This window comes from Sander lucioperca, chromosome 12 (assembly GCF_008315115.2).
Source record: "Sander lucioperca isolate FBNREF2018 chromosome 12, SLUC_FBN_1.2, whole genome shotgun sequence".
Classification (NCBI taxonomy): Eukaryota; Metazoa; Chordata; class Actinopteri; order Perciformes; family Percidae; genus Sander; species Sander lucioperca.
Genome location: NC_050184.1, coordinates 27,076,502 through 27,100,388, shown reverse-complemented (window position 1 = coordinate 27,100,388; position 23,887 = coordinate 27,076,502). Strand labels below are relative to the sequence as shown.

The window sequence follows — 23,887 nt, the reverse complement described above, 5'->3', positions numbered from 1 at the left end:
GGATGAATCCTTATATCTTTGATTGGTATTTTTCTAGCTTTGTCATCAGGGCAAAACTTTAGTTTGTCCAATATTTGATTTATGGCCAAATACCTGCAAAAGTAATGACATTCCCATCAGCCTCAGCTGTACTTAGTGGTTATTGTTTTTTTGCACCTGTAAACAGCTCCTCCATTTCCCTTGAGCATTGAATTGTGGGACAATAGACCTTTTTCACAGCAGACATTTTGGCATGTCATGGAAAGAAAAGCAGCAGGTGTAATTGATCAAATCAAAAATGCCTGCATTCCATTTAGGTGAGCCAGTTCCAGGGTCCTGATATTGTGCATGCTGGCTCACTGGGACACCTGATGGAAGTGAGCCATTGTGTTGAGGAAATTTGTTTCACCTGTGCTTTCCCTGCTATGACAAGTCAAAATGTCTGCTGTTTTTTTTCTTTTTTCCAATGTGAACATTTACAAAACCTGCTTAGAAATAGTATGCAGTATGGATTTGTGGAACAGCTAATGTGTCACTCAAGCTGACCAATCAGAACGACTTATAGATACAACTTGCTGGTTGTTCATTGAAGTACACTTTATTTTCAGTATGAGACAACAACAACAAATCAACATGCAAGTCTCCCTATCTCTACATCATGTTATACAAATAATGATTCTTTAGTTACAAAATATATAAATATTTAAGACCATATGTACAGAACATTTACATTACTACATCCATTAGTTTATTAAGTTTATTACTATATATACATTTAACAGGTATTATTCTTTAATATTCTCATAATTATTATTTGCATTATTATTATTATTATTATTATTGTAAGCATTATTATTTTTATCATTCTTAATCATCTAAGGGTAACTCAAAAAACAAGCATGTTGCAGAAGAGAAAACGGGACCATATCTGACGTTACTGTGCCTGAATGGTTCAAGGAGCAGAGGCTGTCCAGCGCTCTGTCCTTGGTAAAGCATGGAGAGCTGGCTATGTAGAGCACAAAGTTCAACAGACTATTTGTACAAAGTGATAACAGGGCTAGCGAGCCAACACTATATTCCAGCAGCATTTGAATTCCACTGAGGTAAACAATGACATAGCTTGGAATCTAGCACGTAACTTTCACTATCCCAACACAATTTCTGGTTTGTCCACATAGAATAAGTTTTACCGCCCAGGGCTTGAATCACTGAGCTGCGACATGAACAGTCAGATTGCTGCAGTTCCACCAGTTTTACCTTCCTTTTTGAAACTGTAAAGGAATGGTTCAATCTCTTTGTAACATGAATTCACACACAGACACACACATACATCATGGTATTTACCTTGACCATGGTATATTTAGTTGTCAAATTCATCATCGTGCTTCCTGGTACCATCAGATGAGTTGATCTCTATCTTTGTAAACATTTCTGTTGTGTAAGCCAGCTGAGCTTCCTCTTATGATTAGATCATTTTGTGTAGGTGTACACAAACACTACCCGGTGTAGAGTTGTGTAAGCTTACAAGCACACAAAATAGGCCTTTTCTTTCTTCAAACCCAACACACACTGTCAACTGTCTCACTCTCACCTTCCCACTCCCTCTGTTCCACCTCTCTGTTGCTTTAACCATCTCCTTACCTCTCTCCCTCTCATCTCTTTCACTTTCCTGTTCATCCCTTACCATCTCTTTGCTCTATATCTATGAAAGTATACAGTTTTTGCTCTTCCTCCTTTGGCGGGTGTGCAGCTGGCCATGAATCGGTCCGTGCAGAGGTCCGTGCAGAGGTCCATGATGGGCAGCTATCCCAGAGGGGCTGTAGCGATGGCGCAGCTCTTCGTTGTTGATGTAGCAAAGCTGCACGGGCCGAGGGATTGGTTCACCCAGGAAATAACCCTCATCTCCCTCAGACTCGGAAGAAGAGGAGCAGCTGGAGCACCAGGGGTCAGCAGCCTCCATGTACCCATCGCCCCAGCATGGCCCACCCAGCCCCACAGGTTGCCAGCCAGCATTCTGCAGGGTGAGATCAGAAGTGGTGCGGGGGCAGGGCCGTTGGGGCTGCTGTCTGTACCCGCCTGGCTCAAGACCAAACAACTCCCGAGCAGCATTACCGGAGGGGAAGCGATCGTAATCCTCCTGGACGCGACGGTAGGGCAGCTCTACCATTTGAGTGGGCCGGTCCGCCACCAGGTGCAGGGCATTGTCAGAACGGGAGCGGCGAGAGCGTTTGTGGTGGCGGCCACTGCGGTGTTGACTGTTACCGTGGTTTCCACGGTGGTGTTTGCGGCGCCTTGGTTGTGGCTGCTGTTGCTGTGACACCGGTTCCTGTCCGTTGATGCGTCGGCGGGGCATTCTGTCGCTCATTGGAGCCATCCGCAGGTTTCCGCTGCTGCCCATCACCCCAACACGACCTTTGCTGTCAAAGCCCAGCGGCTGTGGGCCATCCCAGTACTGCAGCGGGTAGCCGACTCTCAGTGGAGCATACATGTTATTGGTGTAGGGGCGAGAGGAGGACAGCGACTCTGTGCTGTGGAACTGGACTGATGAGCTGAGGGTGCCCATGTTGCTCTTTTCAGACACATTCACACCTGAGTCTTTACTCAGGTCGGGCATGGAGAACCTAGACAAATGCTCCTGACGCTTACTGACCCCGTCCAAAGAGTTACCTGTTGAAACCATAAATCACATGTCACATTTTCATGTAATTTGGCATTATATCTTATTATATCTTATCATACTATACTGTATCATTTACATCACTGTACCTGTAGCATTGGACATAGTGAGGGAATCCATGGATCCACGAGGAGTCTGTTCTAGAGGAGTGAGGGGCTCATTGAAGCTCATGGCATTGATGGGATTCCTCCTGGTCAGCGGGGGTCTGCCGTCTCTCTGGAATCCATGCAGGCTAATGCTCCTCTTGTCAGAGAAGCCCTGGTTCTGGCTAGACATCTCATTGAAACTCATCTGGGTGCGTAGCTTGTTGGGCCTGAACTCATCCTGGCTTTGGTGGGTCCAGTTTTCATTAAAGGAGTGGCCCCTCAGAGCAGCCATAGGGGTCCTCTTGGCATTGCCTTGTTCCTTACCCCAGGAGTCAGGCCTCTTCCCTGGGTTGGCAGCAGTCTGAGCTGGAGGATGAGCGTTTGCGTTGGGATTGTAGCCTGGCCTGGGGTTACACTGACCCAGCAGATGTATAGGTGCTGGTGTGGGGGAGGGTTCCCCCTGGGGGCCCTCGTAGACAGCAGGGACGTAGGGGTCATCCCGGCTCATCCACACCTGGTTAAGGCTTGGGGCACGGCTCGGAGTGCGGCTTGGAGTGCGGTTTGGTGTCCTGCTCGGGGTCTGGCTAGATGAGAGGCTTAACCGGTCCATCTGAACAGAGAGAGGATCAATTTCAGCAGACAGACGGTCAGGCATGGGTGGAGGAGCTGTCTGCCGGGCCTCGGCACTCCGCCGCTCCTGCTCAGCGTTCCTGCGCTCCTTTTTGCCAATCTTGGTACTGTGGCGGGATTCACGGGAACGGGCGCTTTGGAATGCCGAGTCTGAGGAGTCAGACTCATCTGGATCCTGATGGTTCAAATAAAACAGATTAGTACAATTATTAAACTGTACATATGTAGACAAACTGTTTTAATTAAACCACAAAAATGCAAATTACCATTACAGGTCACTTTTTAAAATATAACAGTAAGTCATAATTTTGGTGACCCACCTGTCCAGCGCTGCAGGACCGTGAGCAGAAGATCTGCCCCTGCTTTGGCAAGAAGGGGCGGCCAAGCAGAGAGCGCTTGCAACGGGCACAGCAAAAACACTCCTCGGTTGCGTGCCAGTGCTGCCCATCATACGTCATCTGGCCTTGGTCAATGCCTTTGGTAAAATGGGAAAAACAAGTATAATCTTATAACATGACATACCAGAAGCAAGTTCATTAGTAAATACACAAGTGGTCTAGATTTAACTGCTTAAAAATTATAATGTTGTGATGGCAGCTATCTTTTATACTGCCTATACTTATTCTACAAAGTCTGTGTGGTTAATGAACACAATCCACATTCTGTTTTAGCCATTAGCCAGTAGGTTATGTCACTAAGTACTGAAATGGAGTAAAAGTATAAACGGGGCTTTTTTTCTCCACAAAAACATTTGTGATTCTGTGCCCATACATTCATACATGCTCAATTTGTAAGATACATTTCACCAGTCCTGCTCCCCAGCTAGGGAATCATCTTCCACAGCTCCCATCTGGATTCAACATGGGAGCATCCTCTGAAACACACTCTTTCACTGTTACTGGAGCTTGGGATGATAATAACCATCCACATCTCACTGCACTGACTCCGCCTCCACACAGCTGTGGCACACAAGGCTCAGTGAGCTGACAACACCCACACTTACAATAAATGCCTGTTAGAGGTTTTCTATGATTAAAAACATGTCCATGTGTTTTGGTAACAGTTCATATATGTTAGAGGATTTAAAGCTGCAGTAAAAATGTGCTGTACCTATGTGTTCTCCACATGCGTCACAGTACTCTGCATAAAGGGACTCGAAGCAGTTGCAGCAGTGTGGCCGTCCATCCTTCATGATGTAGCGCTGGCCACCGAGGGTGGTCTCACACTCATAGCAACAGAAGTGCTTCATGTGCCAGTGCCTGCCCTCTGCTTCAGTGCACTCATCAGCAAAGATTATCTGCATGATCAAGACATTACATTCATCAGTGAGGATATTCTACACAGAGATTCAATGAAGATTTTAACTGGCTTTAAACTAGTTTCCATTACACCTATTTCAAAGATTACTATTATTGCTGCTGAAGAAGCAAATTCATCTTGGGTGGTGATGATGTTCAGTGCTCCATCCTTCGCTCATTACTATTTTCATAATATTTGTATGTTTTGTAAGTTTTAAGAGAAACTCCTTGTCACACGTTGCATATGTCAGTGAGTTGTTTGCAATTCCACCAAATTATTTCCCCCCTCTCATTGTTTTATTTGGATAACTTTAGAAAATTTGACATCTGACATATCCCTAATAATTAATCCAATAACAATGATGATCTACACATTACTCCTAAATGTATTTTATGACATTCAAAGTTGCACATTTTCATATTTCAAGTAAATCCAAAACTATTGTTAAAAAAAGGGTTAGGGTTAGTGATCTCAGTCCTACAGAGCTTTTTATGAGTAAGGAAAATCAAATAATTTGTATCAAATAAAAATGCAAAAACAAACCTGACCAGTCTTTAATTAGTGCAGAGCACTGTGGCCAGAGTTTTTATTATTTATTATTATTATTATTATTATTATTATCTCAGGCCAGCTTTCCACACATTCCAGTTAGAAAACAAGCAGACTTTCTGAGACATGGCAAGAAACATCTTTTCTCTCCAGACCAGTTTTTAACCACATCCAAGTCTCTGGGCTATGAACCATTCAGCCATTTCCAACCCTGAAGGGCTCGAGGCCCAGATAGGCGCACCTCATCACAGGCACAGCAGCGGGGTTTCAGCCTCTCGGCATGATGCCGGCCACAGAAGATCTTGCCATCATGGTAGAAGTAGATGAGATCCACCAACAGTTCCTCACACATGCTGCAGACAAAGCAATTTGGGTGCCAGCATTTTCCATGACCTGCCCTTGCAGCAAAAACAACAATGTCCCCTCCATTTATTTGACCACCACACTGTAGGAGAGGAGAAAGCGGAGAGGAAAGGAGACAAGAGGAGAGGAGTAGAGAGGAAAGGAAAGTAGATGAGAGGAAACAAGAGAAAGGGAGAGAGGAGAGAATAGAAAAGGAATGGGAAGGAGAGATGAGACGGGAGGAAACAATAGGAGAGGAGAGGAGAGAAAAGGAGAGAACACAACAGAAAAGGAAAGAAGGGACGAGAGGAGAGGTAAAGAAAGGAAAGGGTTAAAGTAGGTGTGGGACAAGAGGCAGCATTTAGTACAAACTGTAAGATGTGGCGAGGGAGGGTAAGAAGATGGTATTTGAAATAACTTGTGATCTTTTAAAGATTTAAATGTTTCCTATTTTTATATCTCTTTCATCCATATGATGAAACATCAAAAAGAAGCCCAGGCGAGCACAACCGAGAGTATAATTTGAAAAATGGGCAGAAGTATACAGATATATTAGATCATGCAATTTCTTTAGACATAAAGAAGCCTTAACAAGTTGTTGGGTTGTCCATTGATATCTTCAATAAGTGAAATGGAGAACAACAGGCTAGTTGCTGATTTTACCTTTTCACAGATCGCCCCATTGATGGTGAGGGGGAAAGGACGGACGTTGCCTCTGCCCAAGCTGTCCTTCTTCCGTTGGTTGCTAAAGAGCTTAAGCTCTCGCTTCTCCTCCTCGTCCAACGAGTTACAATAACGCATCTGAACAACACGATTCTTCATCAGGCATCATCATAAAAACTAGAATGCTAACTACTCAAAGTCATAACAAAGTAAACGTGTAAAAATTGAGAAATTTGCTTTGCTGTTTTACCTCATTGTCATGTGGTGGCAACTGGTGAAGCAGTTGTTTGATACGACATTTCTCTCCAGGGCTGTTTATATAGGGGACCTTCTCTTCTGGTAAGGAGTTATAATACTGATGCACCTGAAACAACATCAAACGTGGCGATATTCAAATATTAAACCGGCATTCATTGATGTTTTGGCCACTGTAAAAACAGTGACATATTGTCGCTTTATAAAGTTGAGATGATGAACTTGTTAGCAACATTAGCATTCATTTCAAGTTGTGTTTCTGGCCATGTGATGAAGGTAAGTTAAATATTCACTCTCTTTTTAGCTGTTTTGGTTTCCACTTATCCTCAGATAAATATTTGTTTCTTTAGCTGCTAAATGCTCCACTATGCTAGTCGCTAAGTTTGTCTCTATGCCGCTTTCCACTGAAAACAGCTGATAAAGCAGTGAGAGTGAACCAAAACAGTTCATGTGTGGCTGGAAAATCTAAACAATGAGCTGAAAGATGCACACAAAGACACCTTTTAAATACAATTAGTAATGTGTGATATATTATTAATATAAAATATGATTACAGCCACTTTATGTAAGATATAGTGCTGACTTGCACAGTGGTAACAGAGTCCATTATGCTGTGTTAAAGGTAGTCTAGTTTACATAATCTACATTATTTCATTAATTCATGGTGACAAACCCACCTAAATGAATCTAAAATTACTTTGAGATGAATTTATCATGGTCTTCATGCCAATTTAATTTGTTTTTGCTTTGCCCTCCATCATCGCTGCCCTTGGAAATTAGTGTCTGGGATTGAAAGTGTGGCACAATGAGCTCTGTGCTGCTGCTGCTGCTGCTGCTGCTGCTGCAGACAACCTTGAACAGCATCAGGTGCTCCACATTTTTAAGTTACTATTCACATTGCTTAAAGGAAATCTCCATGCTGGTATTGCAGTTAGAATTAACGATACAGTAGGACTTGGTATCTGTGGCCTGAACCTCTTTTGATTTTTGCGAGTTAGCGGGTGAAATAGAGAAAACCTGATTGGTGTTTAAGAAGTAAACACTCAAGAAAGGAAAGCAATCTTGTCACTTGTCTCTGATTTTCAGTAAAACAGCCTGTGACACTGAGTGGTCTAGTGTTCAGTGCAGTGTAAAGATATATTTTGCTGAGGTTTTTGTGATCCAATTTACATAATCAGTGGGGTGGAGGACGAGAGGGAAAGAAACATCTCTGATTGTTGCCCCTCAGCTTCTCTATACTTGTTCTATTCTATGCTGTGGCTGTAGAGGTTGACACCGAGCCTTAGGTCAGGTTTGCAAGTCAGGGTTATTTGAAGTGAGGAACTTTTCTCCCGAATCTGCCTCTTCACATGAGGAGATCTTATTATGAAAGGAAACAGGTAAGCTTTAAAGTTCAAGTCCAAGTATATCACTGAATATTCATTCTCATACTGGATTTTTTGTATTTTATCTGGCTGCAAAAACACTTTCCTTAACAGCTCTTCTGTGTTTTGAGCTCATGGAAAACTTATCTATGGCTGCAAGTAATGATTATTTTCATTATCGATTAATCAATTAATTGTTTCTGGTCTGGTGAAAAATGCCTGTTGCAATTTGCCAGAGCCCAATGTGACATTTTCATATTGCTTATTTTGTCCAACTTACAGTCCAAAATTTAAAGGTATTCAATTGACTATCATAAAAGAAAGAGAACCAGCAGGCATTTACATTTGAGAAGCTGTGAGTTTTTGGTATTTTTGCGTAGAAAATGACTTTGATGATAATTATCAAAATTGTAGCCGCTTAATTTAATGTTGATCAACTAATCGATTAATTGATAAAGTCTCAGCTCTGTTTCAAATTATGGGAGGCTCTATCCCACCAAATCCTGTATTCTCAAGCTCTTAAAATAACTTTAGTTTTAGAAAATGAACAATAAAAATATGATATAAATAATATAAAGTATTATTTAGATAATATTATACTGATACAGTTTGCATCTGTATCTGAAACCCAATTTTGAGTTTGGACAGCTCGATAAACTGTAGTGCATGAAATACTGATTTTCTTTTAAAATTTGAGTCACATTAATGACATTGTGCGGAGAGAAACCCAAAGTGACAGGCTTAAAAATCATTACATTCAAATGCATTAAGAAAGCAACAGGAGGCTACAATTGCCTGTACCCCCTGTTGGATGAGAGAGAATGCAGCCTCTTTGAGCATCCTGTCAAGATGGCTGACTGGAGAAAATGACTGTTATCAGCCCAGCCTGTCATCTGTTAACAGAGCCCTAGTGTTGCCCTTACTAAATAAAGACAAGTGTTTATACCCAGTATAGCTGAACAGAACTGGACTCATCTTATGTCAGAACTTACGAAAGCAACGGACAAAAATAAAGAAATGATGAGGACATATCTTCCTCTGGATGTGCACAATTGATTACATAAGCTTGGCCATGCATGCAATTACAAGGCATTTAAACTGCAAATGAGTCCAGACAGGGAATTGTGAAACCTGGATGCATAAACACATTGCCAATTATTTCCAATTAGATTCATCCAAACATTCACCGACTCAAATTACTTCCATTCCTCTGGGTTTAAATTTGCAAGAATACACTAAAATACAGAACACATTGAGGCTTAGCATACCAAATTCATTAAACGGGAATTTGTTTTTATATTTGAACAGTTCTAAAGTGACATATTACTCATATTTTTTGGAGAAATGTTATAATCATCTACTTCAGGGATCTTCAACAGGGGGTCCTCAGCGTCAATGCAGGGGGGGCCTCCAAATTGCGTACAGAGTCATTTGAACTATGCCATTTGATCTCGCCTCTAATACAGAGCAGACTCCCAGACTAATGTTCAATCTTAAAAGATTGAGCTTGTTCTGGCAATAGCCAGACTATATTCACAGTGTATTTTTAACATTAAAACAGGATTTATAAAATCATGCCAACAATGATTAGGCTATTTCAATAGCTTAGTATTCTATGGGTGGCTGTGGCTCAGAGGTAGAGTGGTTTACCCTCAACCACAAGGTTGGGGGCTCAATCCCAGGCTCCTCTGGCCACATGTCAAAGAGTCCCTGAGCAAGACACTGAACCCCAAGTTGCTCCCCGGACGCTGTATGTATAGCTGTACACGTTGTACTGTGTGTATGTGACGATTAAGGATAAAAAGTTTGATCTTTGAGTTTGATGCAAAAAAAGATATGTATAAAGGTTTTAGGCCGCCCTATACGTTATTGTAGGCACATGTTTAATATGCAACTTTATTTTATACAACATATGTAGTAGGGGGTCTCTGCTCCAACTCTCTTTAAGTTAAGGGGTCCTTGGCTTCAAAAACGTTGAAGACCCCTGATCTACTTGATGGTAATCAGGGAAATTGCTTATTGCTTTACTATGTGGATTGGGACTCCACATACATGTTTGAATATATAAAAGGTTGACTAATACATATTTTGATGACAGAGTGATTGAGACGCTTGCTTAATTCATCTGTTCTTCAGACAATGCAATCATCTAATCAGTCTGTGGTTCCTTTTCATGATGTCGGTTATGGTTGTCATTCTTCTGTTAACTTGGTTCCTGCACAGTGTCAGCTTTAACACTGACTGAAAAATGTCCTTAGATATTTGTCTTAGTGATTTGTATGTCACCCCAAGCCCTTCCCTCCGCTTCCCCCCTTTCAACTCAAAGAGACTAACACACCATGAAGGAGATTAAAAAACAATAATGATACATGGTCTTGTTTTCAGATCAGAGAATTTTCCATCTCAGGATTATTAGGAAAATGCCACAGATACTTTATAGTAATTAAATTCTTCTGACCGATTTGGTTCAATTTGATATGGTCTGGCTATGCCGGAAAAAAAAGCATTAGCTAATGAAGCACTTATGAGCGATGGGAAAGGGGTGTTTACTGTGCGAGTTGAATATCTTTGACTTGAAAGGGAAGATTGTGGAGCTTGTGTACCTGCTCAGGACTGAGGCCGGGGGGAACCCAGGCGTATTCCTCCAGTGCACATCCAGAGTCATCATCAGAGGTGGAATTCCTCTGAAAGTCATACATCAGCTTGGTGATGGTCTTTTCCATCTCCAGAGACATGGCTGTCACAACATGCTCCTCTACACAAATTGCTTCAGTGGACACAGGTATTCCTGTTGAGGAAACAGACAAGAAAGTGAGAAGGAGGCAGAAAAGAAGGTTCAAATAAAAAGAGAGAGTAGGAGAGTGAGCAAAGAGAGAAAACAATAGGAGGTAACCAAGTCTTCTTATTAGTATTCCAGGCTATATGTGGAACTTGCAGATTTAGATCCACTAGTGGTAAACATCAGGTGTACCAGGGCTATAGAAAAAAATGAATGTTATGAACCATACTTTTCTGTCTCGCATATGCACAGGAGAAAACATCAGTGGTCCAGCTCTGTAAAATGCATTCAGGGTATATCAAAGTGTCTACAGCCAAGCTAGAGCTGTACTTGGGCACAGTGGGGTTTTGCTTACGTCAGCTTGCTAACATGCATCTTAGTTTAACGTGCTAGCATGCTGATAAGCATTGGATGCAAAGTACAGCTGAAGCTGATGGGAATGTCATTAGTTTTGGAGCAATCTGGTCATAAGAAGTATTGGAAGCATTTTAATTTTGGCCTGATGATGGTGCTGGATGAATCTGAGCGGATCATGAATGTCTGTACCAAATTTCATGGCAATCCATTCAATAGTTGGCTGGACATTTTTCACAAAAACTGCTGGTGGTGCTAGAGGAAAAGACAGGAGATTGTCAAAGTCATTAAGATTCATCCTCTGGGAACCACAAATGTCTATTCTAATTTTTGTGCTGATCCATTGAGTAAATATTCCCTGGATAAGTGAAAAATCTGACCTGCTGGTGGCGCCACAGGTAAAGTCAAGGGATCACTTAAGTTACTGGGATACATGCTTTGGGAACCATGAATGTACAGTCCATCCAATAGTAGTCAAACAAATTCAGTCTGGACCAAAGTGGTGGACTGGCAGACAGACCAGCATTGCCATCACAAAAATGTTAGTGGTGCAGATCTGTAATATCACAGTACTTTATATTAAAAAAACAATCTGTACTAACAATGCAGTGCCAAGACATTGTTATCAGGAAACGCTGCTGTATCTGCATTCACTGCTTTACTTGAATGAATAGATTAGAGATCAATTCAATCTCCTCCTCCTTCTTCTTTTTGTCTGAGAGGAGAACAGCTGCACACATTACTGACACATGAATAATTAACAGGTAGGTATCATCTCCACGACCAAAATATGAAAATGAAATGCAACTCATTTTACAGGCAACAAGAATATTTAGTGAACCAGCAAGGAGAGCAACAATGACTTCTGTTCACATCTCATGGCTTGTTATTTTGAAAGCTGATGAGTGGAGAGATATTAGAGTCGATTAATGTAAAGTGTAGGGAAACAAACGTTTTTAATTATGTCAGAACCTAATATGAATTTGAAACATCCATTGTGATTATTGAACTTGCTGAGGTTGTTGTAAAGTAATCAGAGAAGACAATTGGATCAATGTGGACATGCCAGCACAGAAAACTGAGATTTCTTTTTGTCTGCAGGACGTGTGGTATGGCATGGTGGTCAGGGAGAAAGTGTGAACAGGCCCTGACATTTCTGATTAAAATGATTGCACCAGACAGGTCTTTTTGGGCAGTTTCAGACAGCAACACTATTTCCCACAGATTAGAAATCATAGAAAAAACAGAGCTTAAGCAGTGGCCAAGGAACAGCAGAAGTTTCCATAGACAGAGCCAGTGAGTCAGCCTCCTTCCAAGCAGAGCTGAGTACTGTTCTCTGTATCTCTCTAAGATGGGTGCTGCTGATTTCTTTGTGAGGAGAGATCACAGGTATGTAACCTTGCGCCTTTAGCCTGGCCCGAGGCTGTTATTCATTAGTGTACTGAGGCTGAGTGAGAGTGGGCCTGCTGAGAAGACTGCAGCCTGTTGCGCCAGTCAGACGTCAGTTCAAACGTGACTTATGTTGGCACTATGAAATCACACCAGTGAGCTGCTCAAGAAACTGACATTTTAACCACATTCTGGCATTAATATACATTTCACTTTCTCACCATCTGGGTAATAGACTAAGCTAGCATTTGTTTTAATTGTATATCTTTTATAGTGCTGAAATTCACTTGATGTTTTTATTGTCATAACTAAAAAAATACTCAAAATATTTTGGGAAATATGTTCGTCTGTTTTCTTTGTAAGAGCTACATGAGAAGATTGATACCACTCAGGTCTGTACATTAAATATGAAGCTACAGCCAGTTATCTTAGCTTAGCATAAAGACTGGAAACAGGTTGGCCTAGTTCTGTCCGAAGGTAACAAAATCCACCTACCAGCACCTCTAAATCCCACAAATGAACAGGTCATAGCTTCTCTGTTGAATCCGTACAAAAATGTAAGTGTAAAAATTACGATTTGTGGTTTTAAGGGGTCATGTACATTGTGCACAGTGACTTCCTGTAGTCTCCACTAATTTCCTGGCAACCTCACAGTAATGACAGGACTGCAGGAAGTTACTGCGCCTGGCCAAGAATTTTTTTCCCAAAATGTCAAACTATTCCTTTCAAACATTCCTAGTCACTGAATTAGTTTAATTTTTTTTAAAACTAAGATATCGGTTTACCCTTCAATTCAGATTAAGGATTTGTTCATACTGAATTTATTAATCTCTGAGCTGAAGAAAGTTGGTTTAGCCTAGCCAGGAAGTCTGAAAGCAGGGGGAAACACAGCAAGCCTTAAAGGAGAACACACACAATTTTTACTTTAATCTTGATCGCTATACCTATGTGAGTACTGTCTATAGCAAAAAAAAATGAGCCGAAATGGTGCTAGCAACATGGAGCTGCTGCAGCTAATGCCGAGAGCTCCCACTTAGCTAAAACGGCAGTTATGGGGGCATAAGATAAAGAGTGCCTTTGTGCCTCTTAACAGATACAAAATGCAATTAAAATGTCTGTGCAACATGAACAGGGCCCTTACATGACAACAAGATGCGTTTAGCAACTTAGCCATTGTTGAAATTCACCTACCCTGTTAGCTGCTAGCTGCCGTTTGGGATGAGTGAGTGTGTCCAGCCATGCTTCGGTAATAATCATCACGCAGCAGTTCTGTGTGTATTTGTAACATATATATCCATTTTGTGTGTTATCCATCTGGCGTTGGTGAGTAGGAGTCTTGTCAGTGTCGATCGTTGTGGTTTCCTTAGCCGGGCTAGCATGCCCGGCCGGTGTCCCTGCCTCTGCTTCCTCCCCGCCCTCCTGGCTTCACGCGGCTGACAACAATCCAACGAGCACCCGCTGGTCTGGTGGATGTCTTCCAGAAGACCGTTCAAACCTTCCCGGCGAAAAATGGTATTTTATTTCACCCTCAAAAATAGGTAATTGAGCACTCTAGTGGTTATGACCATATTAGTGACTATGTAAAGTTTTGGAAACGGATCAAATTTTGTGCCCTGTACAGTAAAATAGTGTTTTAGACAGCTAGCTGTAGTCTCGTGCTGAAGTCCCGTGGGAATTTAGTTGTAGCATGAAAAAGGCAAATAGCAGTGTGCAGGTTGGAGGAGCGTAGTGTGTGAAGAGTGAAGATCGGAGTTGTTCACAACTTCTGGAAGACATCCACCAGACCAGTGGGCACACCGCTTTCACATAGGTATAGCGATCAAGATTAACGTAAAAATTGGCCGGAGTTCTCCTTTAATCAAAAATAATGCCTTCCAGCAGCTCCAAAATTGCCTTATTTAGGCTACATATTGTATCTTGTATGTTAACAAACTAGCCACAATTACACAACTGAGTTTTGTTCAGATATGGGAAAGTGTGCAAATCTGGCAAGTTTACTATGACATAACTTTCAAGAAGCAGCTTATGTTCACTGTTATTTGTTAAGAAATGGCTCCAATATGTAAGCAAACTTCTCATTAAGCAACAATGACTTGTTTGCTATGTTTACAAGTGTTAAATACACAAGATACAATGTGTGTATATACGACAGCTTTGGAAGGCACTTTTGGTGGAGTTAGGCGAGTTGTCTCCCCCCTGCTTCCATTGCTTGTGCTAAGCTAGGCTAAACATGTCACAGAGCTGCTTCTGACCACAGAGATAATCTCATCCTCTACCTCCAGGTAAGAAAGAGTGTATTTCCCAAAATGTCAGAATATTCCAAGTTTGCCTAATGAAGGTCTTTGACCAAAACGTTTTTTAATAACCCTTTTTCACAAAGGACATTTTGACATGTCATAGCAGGAAAACCGCAGGTAATGGATAACAATAATGATGGCTGGGGCTATTGTATTGCGCATGCTGACTCTGTGACATGGCTTAAATGAAAAGGGGCCATAATTATTATCATGAGTTTTACTTGCTTTGACAAAATGTCTGCTGTAGAAAAAGTCTCTAAGTGCTAACATTTTGGGGGAGTCCACTACCTTCTTTTTTAGTAAGTTTAAACATGTATTGTAGATAAACTACAAATTCATACTAAGAATAAAGTAGCCATTTTGTTGTAAAATGGGCTAACCCTCTGTGTCTCTATTAGTAAAACCATTGTGAAGAAATTCATTTGGCACACACAGTTAGATGGAGGGAATGACAGCCTCACTGTGTGCACCAGTGCATCGATTAATGGTCCCTTCACACCCCACTTATTAAGACATACTCTAAGTCTCTGTGCATTGCTAAACAAAGACACAGCGTTCGTGTCAAACAATTTCAATGTAATGAGTCGTCTTTACACCCTAACTTTTGACTGTATGCACATTCAGCTGGTACAGAAGGCTGCTGATGAGTGTGTGACTTTTTGACGTAATACACACTCGCCAGGCTGACTGGCTAGTCATAACACACTCCTCTGTTCTTGCCCAGCAACACAAGGAGAGAGGAGAGACAAGCTGTGAACTTCTGTTTCCTGGAGGAGGCATACTTTTGGGTAATTCATGCTTCAGAAAGAAGAAGTGGTAATATATTTGGGGCGAAAATAACTATTTCAGTGTTCACTATTTTTTAATTTTCTACTTATATTCATCTTAACAAAGCCATACTCTGACAACTGAGGGTTGATTTTGCTGACTGCATGGTCTATTTTATAGTTCATTATAGTAAATCATGCAGCACTATAATTTTTTAAAATAGTAATCTTTAATGTGATTTTTTTAGGAGTTTATGTCCATAGAACACAGTGCTCCTTTGATGTTAATCATTCAGTGTTTAAATGTTTTTTTTTTTAATTTTTATTATTTCATCAATTGAGAAAGTAGGATAAGAAATGGAGACACACTTTAAATACCATTATTAAGTTATTTCATTTAATGCCCTCAATTCAATATATTTCTTTGGTAAAATGTGACATGTTGAAAAGTATTAAAACATTAATTGAAAAGCTCACAAAAGGTAAATTCAGTGATAGATTTGATGAAAGCACCAGTGTCTTGTAATTAAAAAATGTGTAAAGGTCTACAGCAGAAATGGGCAATCATGTGCCTTGCAGGACCAAGAGATAGCTTGTTCTTTTTCCAACCGATCAATACACTTTCAACTAGATGGACGAGCTGATCAGAGAAATCACCTGGAGGAGTGTATGGCCGGAATAAAAAGCTGCAGACTCTCTGCTGAACATGTAGTTTACAATAATTACTAACATGTTATAATCTGTCTTGAACTTGGTCCCTGGTTTTTATTCAAGTCTTGATCTTTAAACCACAATGACATCCTAATTAGCATCATTGATATCAGAGCCACTTTCTGGGTGCCACGTTGTGCCTTGGATGTTGCTAAATAGCTAAAAGACATTTCTCAAAATTGTCTTGTATTTAAATCATCGTTTTTATTGCCATGGTAATGTGAAGAGGAATGATAATCTCTCTCTGTGGGGTCATACTGTAGGGATAATTGCTTTAGAATTTTTACAATGAAATATGAATATTGTCTGAACTGAACAGACAAAAACGTCACATTTATACATTGATCTAACAAATCTTCACCGTACATAAAATAAGTATCATAATATATATTTTCATGTTTTATTGCCTCACAAAGTAGATTTATTGTGGGTATTTTGACACTGAACAACTGAATACAACCCTTTAATGTCAAAGTGAAAGCAAGAGTGGCTTTCTCTTTGTCACTCTCCCATAAAGAGACTGGCGAACACCCGGTTTTGTTGTTGTTGTATGCAAAGTCGCTCCAATCTGAGCCTTTGAAGCTTGTCCTTCAGAGTTGTTGTAGGTCTCTTGGTGGCCTTCGTCACTACTCCATGTTGCACGTTCCCTAAGTTTTTTGAGGACACTCTGCACTAGGCAGATTTACATTTGTCCCATACTCTTTCCATTTCTTAACGAATTAATGAAGGAATTAATTAATTAATAGGGCTGTGTGATATGGCCAATATCCCCTATCCCATATAGGTCATTTCATAACAAGCATTTTATATCACGATATAGCGTGTTTTCTGGTAATTCAATACATTTATATCTATCTTTATATCTGTCTATATGAAATAACAGCATAATAAAGCATATTTTGACATTTGTATACTCCTGTGTGTATTAATACTTATGAAATAAAAAGTATTAAGTATTTTCTCATTTTATTAAGAACTTTAGTGCAAAATAAACATAACGTGCAAGGATCAGTTTGACCGCTGATAGCGATAGAAACCATACAGAAAAATATATGATATACATTTTTATATCGTTTAGTATATATTGTCATATCGCTTAGCCATACTTAAAAGGGTGTGAAATTGTCTTGTATCAATCTCCTGAGTTGCTTGACTTTTTGTTAAGTTACTGATTCACCTAAAGTTGGACATTCCAGATGCAGGTGTATCAGTTTTAACACCTTGACTACACACAGTTGATCTTCATTTAACAAATGACGTGACTTCTAAAACAAATTGGCTCCACCAGTGATGATTTAGGTGTGTCCTATTAAAGATGGTGAAACACTTAGTATTTTATATGTGTAATTAACAAAGATCATTTTGTAGAGATCTGTTTTCACTTTGACATAAAATTACAATTTTTTCAACCTGGACCATATTTTCCTATGCATTTGTTTGTAAGTGTAAGTAACGCGTTACAAAAGTAACTCAATTACAGTAATGTATTCCTTTTTGCTGTAAAGCAGTAATATAACGCATTACTAATTCAATTTCGGTAATATTATACTCGTTACAGTCTCAGTAACGCGAATTACAACGCATTTTAACGCAACATTTAGTGGTGCGTTTTTTTTAAGAATTCAACTTCAGCGTCGTAGAATCCACCAACACTGCGACACATTTCTTCACAGGAAAAAAAAGCCGTATTATTTTCCTGTCGCTGTATTCGATGGTTGAAATGACTGTAGAGACAGATACATTTGCGAGATGGATATTATTTTCAGGAGTTATTACACTGCGTTGAAGTGAGCTGTCCTGTTTATGTTCCCGTGGTCTGAACCAGAGACAGTACGGACAGCATGTATGTCCCAACAGGTGACGGTACGTCAGCGGCTGACAGATATAAACATGTTGGGAATTAATGTTGAGGCTTGCTACACGTAAATATCATTGCATTTTATCAGCCGTAGAGAGTAACTATGCCTGTAGTGGAATGGCTTCGAAAGACGACCAAAAGCGCTTGTCTTTTACTGTGACCATTTACTGTTCAATACGCTGCAATTTTACAAACAAGAAAGCAGAGGTGTGGACTCGAGTCATGTGACTTGGACTCGAGTCAGACTCGAGTCATGAATTTGATGACTTCAGACTCGACTCGACAAAATGTACAAAGACTTGCAACTCGACTTGGACTTTAACATCAATGACTCGTGACTTCACTTGGACTTGCACCTTTTGACTCGAGAAGACTTCCTACTTCCCATGAAAACTGGGGAAGAAAATGTTCACACGGCCGCGCCGCTCTCAGTTTATCTGCATCTGTGAAAAAAATGTGCACCACCTGTATGCATGCAGAGAGCACGCGCGCTGCCTGCACGACATCCAATCACTGTAGTCCCACGTTGTTTTGATTCGACAGCATCTAAGCAGGCACATTGCAAGACAACCAATGAAGCACAAGCAACAACGAGCCAGTTGGCAAAATGATACCGAAGATAGTTTCGTTTGGCTATAACAATTACGAGGTAGTCGACAAAAAAAGAGTTGCAATTTGCAAAACATGCGGGTCGAAGATTACAGACGGAGCTGCCACAACGTCCAACTTTGTTCGACACCTTAAGTTGCACAAAGAAAGGTAAGTTTTGAACGAATGCTAAGCACCTTATCGGATGTATGTACCGTAACATACTAGCTGCTGCATATTTACTGTCTCAACGAAACAGTAAACGCACGTCTCCCTTGCTGGTTCATGCTTACCAAAATAGGGATTTTTGAACCCTGATTATATGAGGTACATGAGTGTAGCACACTCAGATGGAAAACCTCGCCAACATCATGTCAACGTCCGTTTTAAAGTAACGTTACCATAACACAGTCACAGTAGATCCACCATTAGCCTTCCCTTTTCATATCAGGGGTTGTATTCGCTATAACTACCGCCTCGCTATACATTATCCCGCTTATTACATGGCTACCTATCAAATAAATCATTACTTTGACACAAAATATTGATTTAAAAAGGAGTTTATTGATTTAAAAACGATTGTATTGCTTCCGCTAAACCGAACTGCGTCCATAGCAACGCTCTGTTTTTCATGGCAACGGTCTGTTATACTTCGCAGCGGTCTGTTATCAAGAAATAACAGGCCGCATTCTACATTGGAATTCAACCAAGCCATGTAATAAAATAAAATAATAACGATTATAGTAGTAATGTTCAGAGATGCAATAGATTATTATAGTGCAGTTCTTAACTAATGGGAATATTGTTTAGCTTATTTTTGGTTTAATTTGGTTTACTTTAATTATTTAATTTATTCAATTATTTTGTTTTGCTATACTTTTCATGCCAACTTGCCATGGCCCCCCTAGCACTCCCTCGCAGCACCCAGGGGTCCCCGTCCCAACTTTGAAAACCACTGCTATAAAGCATATGACTTCAGTTTCTTGAGAGAAAGGGCTTTCTTATGACTTTTGAAGCAGTGAAAATATTCTTAATATTGCATACACTGAAACTGAAATGACTTGAAATGACTCGAAACTAAAATGGTAGGACTTTGGACTCGACTTGAGACTTGTTGGCTTTGACTTGTGACTCGACTCGGGACTTGCCTCATCTTTGACTCGACTTGACTCGGGACTCGAGGGCAAAGACTTGAGACTTACTTGTGACTTGCATAACAATGACTTTGTCCCACCTCTGCAAGAAAGTGAACAACTTCAGCCTTACGGACATGTTGCTTCTCAGTAAGCTAGCAAGAGTAGGCTACACAACAGACAACTTCCGTGTAGCTTACTTCAAAATAAAAAGCACTTCCTGTGACGGTTCGCAGTAATACTAAATTACTGTTAAATAAGGTTGTGTAGGCTACCTTTTCACAAATCAGCTGTAAATCAAGTACTGTAAATAATGTAAATAGTGTGTTTTAAACTAAACAACATGAATTTCTTATTCAAGTGCTATAAACAAACATTTTACAACAATGCCGTACTTTTAATTGAGTATTTTCATTTTCTCCTAATTGCCTATTATACGTTTTACTTATCTATTTTTTATAGCTTTAGTTACTTTGCATATTTATATTAATTATACAAAATATGAATAATCTATGATGTATTAAAGTGGATTCACAAGCTAGCTGCCAAATCAAACTTCCCCTGTTATTTTGGTAAAAGTAACTCAAAAGTAATGCAAAAGTAGTGTAACGCATTACAATTCAGAGACAGTAATATTGTAATATAACTAATTACTCTCAAATGACAGTAACTAGTAATCTATAATGTATTACATTTTGGAAGTAACTTGCCCAACACTGGTGACTAATGTGAACAAAGATCGTTGAAATGCGGTAACTGGCGAACTGGGCTCCAATGTAATAGGGCAAATGTGCACTGTCAATTTCTAACCACTAAAAGGGCTGTTTTGCCACTGACAGGCTCATATTATTATTATAAGAGTTGGATTATATTATAGAAAGATGATGAATTCTCGTTCTGAAATCTCACAAGGTGACTTTCTGGAAGACAGAGGTGTGGTACGTGAGTGGGGAGAGAGGAGATCTGGGGAGTTTGTTGTTTTGGAGTACAGAAAGCATAGCTTTTTCTTATCCCAAAGATTTTCAATTGTGCATTTCTGAATTGTGCCAATGAAATGTCGAGCTACACTTCGCGCAGCTTTCATAGACGTTACCTTTGGACACGGACAGGATGAAGTTGAGGCTAGTTGTTCTACAGCTACAAATGGATCCTAATACTCTGGTCCATACACTGCGCCTTGCAGACCATTGGGTCTGCAGTGACCAGTTTGACCGAGATGACTACTGCCAGCCAAAGAGGAGAACAAATATTTACCAAAGCACATTTTCCTAAAGAAAAATGCTGTTCCAAGAGTGGAGAGCGGCAGACAGAGCGGGAGGTAAGCTAATGTAGCTCAGTGCAAATTCTTTCAGGAAGACCTAACAAATAATCAGTCTCTCCTAAAGCGAATTAGCGCTTCAGGCGCTCTCCTTCTGATAATCCAATCAGGAACGGCCAAAGATTCCATAGGCCAATCACAGCGTCACAACACTGTTTTAAAAGCGCTTTCTCTCCCTGTGCTATCAGCTGTCATTTCAGAAAGGCGTCGTCCCTCCTCCTCCCCTTCCACCTCCCGTCCTAGTGATTCTACGGCTGTCGCTCCAGTGCCTCCTCGGTCTGGTCTTCCGGCCCTTCCCCACCGCCACCGGTGTATTGTATTCATCTTAACAAAGCCATACTCTGACGACTGAGGGTTGATTTTGCTGACTGCATGGTCTATTTTATAGTTAATTATAGTAAATCATGCAGCACTATATTTTTTTTAAATAGTAATCTTTAATGTGATTTTTTAGTTAGGTTTATGTCCATAGAACACAGTGTTCCTTCGATGTTAATCATCATCATCATCATCATCACCAATAAAACATTTTGCATATCTGCAAACAGTCTCTCCTGATTGAAATGCTATTAGCTAAAGTTACTCTTGACCTGGCATCAGTAAGTTACACACCAAAGTATGGCAGGATAATGGCAACTTATCCATCTTTCCATAATGTAGTATGGGTGTTGAAATTAATCATTGCATCGATGCATCGCAGAAGTGGACGATTCTGCATCGATGCAAGGACAGACCATAATCGATTATTGCCTATTGATGTTACTTGTTGATTTTCCGTTCGCTGCTTTTTTTTTGTTTTTGCCTTTTGTCTGTTGTGTTTAGACTCCGCTACATTTAGGAAATGTCTTTTTTGAGAGCAGATACAATAAAAAGAGTTCTTATACATCTGACTGCTTGAATTTGTTGATGAAAACCATGTGTAGCAATAAATAATAATTTTGAGGAGGTGACGCATCGTGATGCATCGGGATATCAAATCGGATCGAATCGTTGACAGGATAATCATAAACGAATCGAATCGTGAGACCAGTGAAGATTCACACCCCTATAATGTAGTCAGACAATAATAATAGTCTGAGTCTGTCAGTGGCAGCTCGTTTCAGCGTTCTCGCTCAAGACTGGACCAATTACAAAGATTTGTGTTCACAATAGTCACATTTGTTCACACAAATGCATGGGAAACAGGGTCCAGGTAGACAAATATAATTATTCATTCTTTTTGAAGGCAGCCTGCTGCTTTTGGAGTACCTCACTTTAGGTCATTGTAAATCATTAATTATTGTCTACTTGACACTTCTCAAATAATCACAAATAAGTGATGAGTTTAGTTTGAGAGACTAGATTTTGTTTTATTATAATTGATTTTATAAAATTGTATGAATTATTTGAAAATGATGATTACTTTTTTTTTAACCAGGTGCAGGGACTGGTATATAGAAGAGAACTCATCCAAACTGAACCTCAGTGAGGCAGCAGTCAGCCAACTGTAGGTTGGAAAAAATGCTGCAAGTTGCCATGGCAACCGATTGGTGTGCAAATTCTTGAACAACAGCAATTTACTATGTCGGATGAAATATATGATTTTATCGATTTAACAATACAAATACAAACAGAGAGAGACCTGTAATATATCTTTCTTATGACCACTGTCGTTGCTGGGGAGCATGAATCTTTTAGTGGGCTTTTTCTTTTTTCCTTTTTTACACACCAGGGTTATATAATGCATAATGTATGTGCTGTAGGCATATCATGCTTTACAGATCATAAGTCATCACTGAATTTAGTTTTTCTCCAGAATTTGCCTTTCCTTCAGTTAGATCCAATTAGCAGTGTCTTAATTCACACATAAATTAACTGAGATTAATCAACATCTCTGTTCCAGAGGAGAGACGATCTTGGATAATTGGGTAATTTTGAGAACAAAGAGAAGAGACTCTGCGTATAAACTCACAATAGCTCAAATTTCAGCAAGAGAAAATAGTATTGAATACATATGGTATTTGAAAAACAGAAGGAGAGAGAGAAAATTTAGAGAAACAATAGAGGGCTGTAGATGCAGTGTTAAGAGCATCGCTTTTCCTTTTTCACGTGTCATGCTTCACCCACCTCCCTCCTTCCTCCTCCCATCCTCATGTGCCTCTGACAGGCTCTGTGTGGGTGTGCATGAGAGAAAGAAAAGGAGAGGGAGTGATGGAGAGAAAAAGCTCTTATTTATGTAAAAGCTGACATGAGAGGAGGTGCTCAGCTGAAGCACAGAGCCTGACCAAGGCTCTATTAACTCTACACAGTGCGAGCAACTCCAATCAAAATCAACTAAAGACTCTCCACAACAGCAAAAACAACGCAAAGCTGACTTTTAATCTCATTTCTATTAGGCTACCACTTTACAGTAAATCAGCAGTCATTACAGTGTCCTTTGGTTGACAAATTCCCTGGTTTTCTATTTTTATTTATTTATTTATTTTTTTTTTTTTACAATTTCTCCCTTTAAAACAATGCAAACATGGAGATATGGGCTTATTATAGGTTTCATGGATATGTCTAATCAACATTAATCATTAAATGAAACCAAACATCAAAGGCTTCAATCTGAAAAACTGGTGAAGAGTTTTAAATTGAATGTATTCACTCCCGCGTCCCCTTCAACACACAAAAGCTGAACAAAAGAGGATACTAATCGTCTCAACATGTTCTTGGTTGTCAGCTAATCTCAGTGCTGTATGTAGGCAATTAATTCACTGTAAACAAACATAACAAATTATTATTCCAACACACACACAACACACATTAATCATCCTGTTGTGGACTTTGCTGCAGTACACAATGGTTCAGGATTTGTGAATGCTGTT

The 23,887-nt window shown here is 40.1% G+C and overlaps 1 protein-coding gene across 1 annotated transcript in view; it reads right to left on the bottom strand.

Moving 5' to 3' along the window:
• Window positions 1–555: 555 nt before the first annotated feature.
• Window positions 556–23,887, bottom strand: part of LOC116062166 (prickle-like protein 2) — a 41,731-nt gene continuing 18,399 nt past the window's right edge. Inside the window, exons 2-9 of the mRNA XM_031316761.2 lie at window positions 10,448–10,632; window positions 6,476–6,589; window positions 6,226–6,363; window positions 5,462–5,665; window positions 4,483–4,669; window positions 3,693–3,847; window positions 2,746–3,547; window positions 556–2,646 (exon numbers count right to left, since the gene is read on the bottom strand). Coding sequence (XP_031172621.1) covers window positions 1,682–2,646; window positions 2,746–3,547; window positions 3,693–3,847; window positions 4,483–4,669; window positions 5,462–5,665; window positions 6,226–6,363; window positions 6,476–6,589; window positions 10,448–10,579 — 2,697 coding nt within the window. The 5' untranslated portion in view covers window positions 10,580–10,632 and the 3' untranslated portion in view covers window positions 556–1,681. The remainder of the gene's footprint in view (window positions 2,647–2,745; window positions 3,548–3,692; window positions 3,848–4,482; window positions 4,670–5,461; window positions 5,666–6,225; window positions 6,364–6,475; window positions 6,590–10,447; window positions 10,633–23,887) is intronic.